The sequence below is a fragment of the Arachis hypogaea genome, chromosome 4 (assembly GCF_003086295.3).
Source record: "Arachis hypogaea cultivar Tifrunner chromosome 4, arahy.Tifrunner.gnm2.J5K5, whole genome shotgun sequence".
NCBI classification, from domain to species: domain Eukaryota; kingdom Viridiplantae; phylum Streptophyta; class Magnoliopsida; order Fabales; family Fabaceae; genus Arachis; species Arachis hypogaea.
This window is the reverse complement of record NC_092039.1, coordinates 121,739,421-121,745,093: the sequence shown is the minus strand read 5'-3', so window position 1 is coordinate 121,745,093 and position 5,673 is coordinate 121,739,421. Positions and strand designations below refer to the sequence as shown.

The window sequence follows — 5,673 nt, the reverse complement described above, 5'->3', positions numbered from 1 at the left end:
TGGAGACCGGATTTGTTGTGGGAGGGTTGTTGATTTTGACCCTCATTTTTTCTTTATGTATGATTGTCTTTTCACCTGCCTGGGGGTTTTCTTCCCCTTCTCCGATTTTGAAATAGAGGTGTTATCTCATTGCCGAGTCGCCCATACTCAACTCCATCCCAACTCTTGGGGTTTTCTGAAAATTTACCAACTCATCAACCGAGAGCTTGACTTTCCGACTTCTTTAAAAATCTTTTTCTATCTTTTCTATCTGACCAAACCATTTAGTGTCCAGAATAATAAACAGCAGTGGGTATCCTTTCGGGCTATTCAAGGGCGGAAGGTATTTTCAATTTTTGACGACTCCTTCCATGACTTCAAAAATTTTTTTTTCAAAGTCCGAGCCGTAGAGGGCCACCACCCTTTTTTCTTAAGTGGTAACCATGAACCCCGATTTCCTCTTTACTGGTTAGAGGCCTCTCCTGTTGAGAAGTATGGCTTGGATGACTTGGACGAGGTTGAAGAGGCCGTCGTGGGATTTTTCCGAGAAGGTTGGGGGAGATCCCCCAATTTGGACACTAAAAAATTTCTTCTGAGTTATCCAAGTTTTGTGCGGATCCAACTAGGTAGCTTTTTCTTTTTGTAGTTGTTTCTGAATATTTCCCGACTTGTGATGTTTTCCGACTTGTAATATAATTGTTTATTTATTTCTTCTTTTCAGAAATGATAAAGATTGGATCCAGTGCTTCCTACTAGAAAGTCCAGGATGCCAAGAGAAGGGCTCGTGTCCGAGCTGATGCGGCTAAGATCGGGGCTGCTGGTGCTCCTCCTCCTCCTCATGACTCGGGGACCTCCTCTCGTCTGATCTTGGTAACCTCTGCCTCTGCTTCTCCTCTTCCTCCTCCTATCCCCCCAGTCCGACTTCCCTCCGAACCTAAAAAAAAAAGGAACGCAAGACCTCGAAATCTAGCTCTTCTCCTTCTGGGGAGGCCAACTTTGATGGTCATAAATTCGTTCGGAAGCACATCTTTTCTCATAGCCAAATTAGTATGGATGATGCTTTCCTTCGAAACTATCTTCAAATTATGATTCGGGGGGCGTTCGAACTGCTGGGGTCTGCACCGCTCTTCTTAATATTCTGGACAAAACTCCTTTAAATTCTTTGGGTTCTACCCAAAGGACTGTAGAGGAGCTTGAGGGGAGGATTGTCTTGTATCAAGAGGAAGAGAAGCGGCTCCAGGGGGAGGTTACCTGGATGAAGGAGGAGTTGGCTCGGCTTCAGAAGAGGGGGAAGAAGCTTATGGGTCAGTATGCTATGGCGGAGGACCTGAAGGAGAAGGTGAAGCAGAACTATGTCAGGATATTTTTTGAAAACATTGATTTACAGCGGGAGCTGGAGAAAGGTCGGGAGGCCTATCAGGAGCTTGAGGATTCGATTGTGGAGAGCTCGGAGGAGGCTTGGAGGGTGTTTAAGGAACAAGTCGGAGTCATTGCTCTTGGCTTGGACCTTTCTTCTCTCCATCCTCACAAGATTGTTGTAGATAGAGCTATTGTCTCTCCACCTCGCCCTGAGACGGATTCCGAGCTGAAGACTTGTGGACAAAGGCTTATTGAGTTTCCTCCTTGTGAGGAGCAACAGGAGGAATTCCTGCCGACGTCTTCAGAGGCTCCGACTTCTACTGCCAAAGAGATTGCTCCGACCTTTCCGACTCCTGCTGCAGATCCGAACTCTCTTCCGCTTGGTGATTCTAATCCTCCTTCTCATTGATTTCAGCTATTTGGGGCCCGACTTGTTGGCCCCTTTTCGAACAGTTTATGTTTTTTATATGCTCGTTTGTGGTGGTAGTACCTGACACTTTTTTCGACCTTTTTACGGTCGTTAACAAAAAATTGCTCTATATGGTTTGCCCCCTTTTTTGGATAAGGGTTTTTGAGAAATACCTTTCGTGTGCATGCTTTGATTTTTATAAGGCTTTTGTGAAAAATCCTCTTTGATTTTGTGAAAATCTTTCCACTAGGTTGTTTTTGTCTAAGTTATTTGTATGATTTTTTGACAACAACCTTTTCCTTTTGAATGATTTTTCTTATCTCTTTTGTATTCCCCACATATTCAATTTTTGTTTAATGAATTGCTTTCATGACTTAGGTTATTTTTGCGATGCATTTCAATTCTTCTCGGGTTTTCCAACTAATAGGTCGTAATGTCTCTGAGTTATCATGATCGTCTTTTATAACCTCTTTACACCGACTTGTACCTCGTCGTTTTATCCTGCTGACCACGTAGGTCAGTCACGGAATTTTTACGTTTTTTCGAGCTTAAATCTGCGCGTTTTGTAAAATAATGACAGTAATGGAATTATAAAGATATGTAATGAAAGATCTTTATTTATTTGATAAAGGTAACTTTTGCTACTAGGAGAAACTTTAAGACTTATTTTTCCCTACCCTCCACTTTGATGCCTCATTAAAACCCCCTGCAGGAAAACCCTTTTTGGGAAAAAACCGTGAATTCGTGAAAAAGAGTACATCAGGGAGTGGAGTTCGCTTCTAACTATAGTACCTCTTCATATTACAAGCATGCCACGACCTTGGTAGCTCGGTACCACTCAAGTCGGTTATCTTGTAGTATCCCTTTCCTAAGACTTCGCTTATCTTATATGGCCCTTTCCAATTAGCAGCGAGTTTTCTTTTCCCCGACTTGTTGACGCCAATGTCATTTCTAATCAAGACCAAGTCGTCTGGGATGAAACTTTTTCGAATGACTTTCTTATTGTATCTGTTTGTCATCCTTTGCTTCAACGCTGCTTCCCTTATCTGGACTTGTTCTCGGACTTTAGGGAGTAGCTCGAGTTCTTCTTTATGCGCCTGGATGTTGCTAACCTCGTCGTAGAATCTCACCCTTGGACTTTGCTCATTGATTTCAACTGGTATCATGGCTTCTCTGCCATAAGCAAGTCAGAAGGGTGTTTCTCCTGTGGCAGACTGAGGTGTAGTCCAATATGTCCATAGTACTTGAGGGAGTTCTTCAGCCCAGGCTCCCTTTGCATCTTGCAATCTTTTCTTCAACCCAACCAGTATGACCTTGTTGGCTGCCTCAACTTGCCCATTTGCTTGTGGGTGCTCTACCGATGTGAACTACTGCTTGATCTTCATGCTGACTACCAAGTTTCTGAAGGTAGAGTTGGTGAACTGAATTCCATTATCAGTGGTGATGAAGTAGGGGACTCCATACCTTGTAATGATGTTCTTGTAGAGGAACTTCCAACTACTTTGAGCTGTGTTGGTGGCTAATGGTTCTATTTCGTCCACTTTGTAAAGTAGTTCACTCCCACTATTAGATACTTCACTTGTCTAGGTGCTTGGGAGAAGGGCCTTGATAGGTCCAATTCCCATTTTGCAAAAGGTCATAGAAAAGTTATGCTAATGAGCTCCTTGGGGAGGAGCGACGTGGAAGTTCGCATACATTTGGCATGGCTGACATCGACCTCTTTCTGGAGAAGTCGGTTGGGTGTTAAGGCCAACTTTTAGATTGGGCCTTTTTGGTTTATTTGAGCCTGGGTCATAATATTGGGTCAGGGTATGAACATTAGATATACTGAATTTGTTTTTTTACATAAATAATAGATAAACAAGTATTTTTACAACCAAATTTCTAAAGAGTTATTGTTTCTTTTCAAATAACGAAAATCTCTCTTAAAATTAATGTAGAAATTTTATGAAATTAACATAAAAATTTCTTATAACGAACCAATATAAAAACTTTTGAAACAAAATACACAGAAATTAAATAAAAAATTGATAGAACACAAATAACAGAAGAAGAAAATAAGAAGAGAATCAAATATACTCTTAAAAATGGAGTGCTATCCCCTAATTAATGTTAGGCCTATGGATTTCCATAAAATCAACAAAGTCATCTATGTACTTTTGATGCAGCTCCTTCTTCCCAAATATCTTGACCATCTTCTCCTCTGCACGGCTTCTACAACTCTTTCCTTCCTCTTCCAACATCATAGTTCTCAATGCCTTGGCTATGGAATATCTTGTGAATTTTCCATCATCTTCATTTCTTTCCACTTTTACCCCTACTTTTATTCCTTCCACCACAATAGCATTCAACACTTGCTCACTTTGGAAGGGCAACAAAATAAGTGGACAACCAAATTCAAGAGACTCTATTATGGAACTCCAACCACAATGAGTTAAAAATCCTCCAATAGACTTATGTGCTAATATTCTTAATTGTGGTGCCCAATTATTCCATATAATTCCACGTTTATTATTTGTCTCCATTGAACTACTGACATCATTATTAGGACTATTTTCCAGTTTTAGAGCCCAAAAAAATGGACAATTAGATAATTCTAATCCCATAGCTATCTCATTGAATTCTTCATCACTTAGTTTAACCTCACTTCCAAATGCTACATAAATCACTGACCCTTTTTCTTGTTCATCTAACCACTTAAGAATTTTGGGCCAATTTTCATCCTTGTCATCATTGTTGTTGTCTTCATCATTACTTTGTGGTGAAGGTGGCAATAACCCAACCGGAATAACTGGTTTCTTGCATACACGTTCAAGATTCTTTAGAGACTCACCTTCAACCTCCATGCAACTTCTTATAGCGACGGCGGCGGCTCCGACGACGATTTCTTGGAGTCTGAAGGCATCTGTGACCCCAGATTCATTTTGTTGACTTAGGAAGTCATACACAGGCTTGGCTATTTCTTCAATGGAGTTGCTATGTGCCCTTATTAGAACGGAATCAAAACAGAAATATTCAACAAATGCACAAAAGATACAAAAGAAAATGCATGAGATACCAAGGTTAGAGCATATTGGTGGTAACCAAAAAGGTGCAAAGTCATATAAGAGCCAATGAGGAGTGGAACTCTCTAGAAACTTAGTCAAAGGTCCTTGAAGACCATCAAAGGCTTTCTTAAGGTATGGTACCATGTGGTATGGAACATCCAAAGTTGACTCTGCATTTTGAGGGAGATTTTCTACGTGGGGCAATGGAAGTTCTATGAACTCCACCAAAGGTTGTAAATTTGAAGGTAGTTTAGGGAGGCGTTTGATGTTTGTAGGTGTGGAAATGAATGAAACTTTGTGACCCTTTTGAGCTATGAGTTTTGCAAGCTCAAAGTATGGAATTATGTGACCAAAAGCAAGCCATGGAAACATAGCAATGTGAAGCTTCTTTTTATTGATAGCTTGTTCAGCCATGGTAGCAATAACGGTAGTTGTCTTACTTTTTGTAACAAATACAGTTAATTATTTATAGACAACATAGTTACACATGATCACATCAAAGATTCCATAATTGTATATATGTGACATGTCCATTATTGGTAATTTGGTATCATATTTATTCTTTATGGTATAATTACTCTATTAATTTTTATAATTTTACTAAATTTATCAGGTTTTTATATTTTTTAATTGATTTTTATATTTTTTATTTTTTAATTAAGACATTGTATGTATAAAAAATATTAAAATTAATTAAATATTTTTTTATAAATTAAAAGTATCCACAATTAATACTTAATTAGATTTTTAAAAAAAATATTTCATTAATTTTAATATTTTTTATACAAAAATAACATAATTAAAAATTTAAAATAATATAAAAATCTAATTAATATATATATATATATATATATATATATATATATATATATATATATA

General features: G+C 38.6%; 1 protein-coding gene across 1 annotated transcript; it reads right to left on the bottom strand.

Moving 5' to 3' along the window:
• Positions 1-3,681: 3,681 nt before the first annotated feature.
• Positions 3,682-5,226, bottom strand: LOC112797712 (putative UDP-rhamnose:rhamnosyltransferase 1). Its single transcript, XM_025840781.3, has one exon. It carries the CDS (start codon positions 5,206-5,208, stop codon positions 3,850-3,852), a length of 1,359 nt encoding a protein of 452 aa, XP_025696566.1. The 5' UTR covers positions 5,209-5,226; the 3' UTR covers positions 3,682-3,849.
• Positions 5,227-5,673: the final 447 nt, after the last annotated feature.

Coding starts and splice junctions, on each gene's coding strand:
- LOC112797712 (XM_025840781.3), bottom strand. CDS start 5,208: ATGGCTGAACAAGCTATCAATAAAAAGAAGCTTCACATTGCTATGTTT.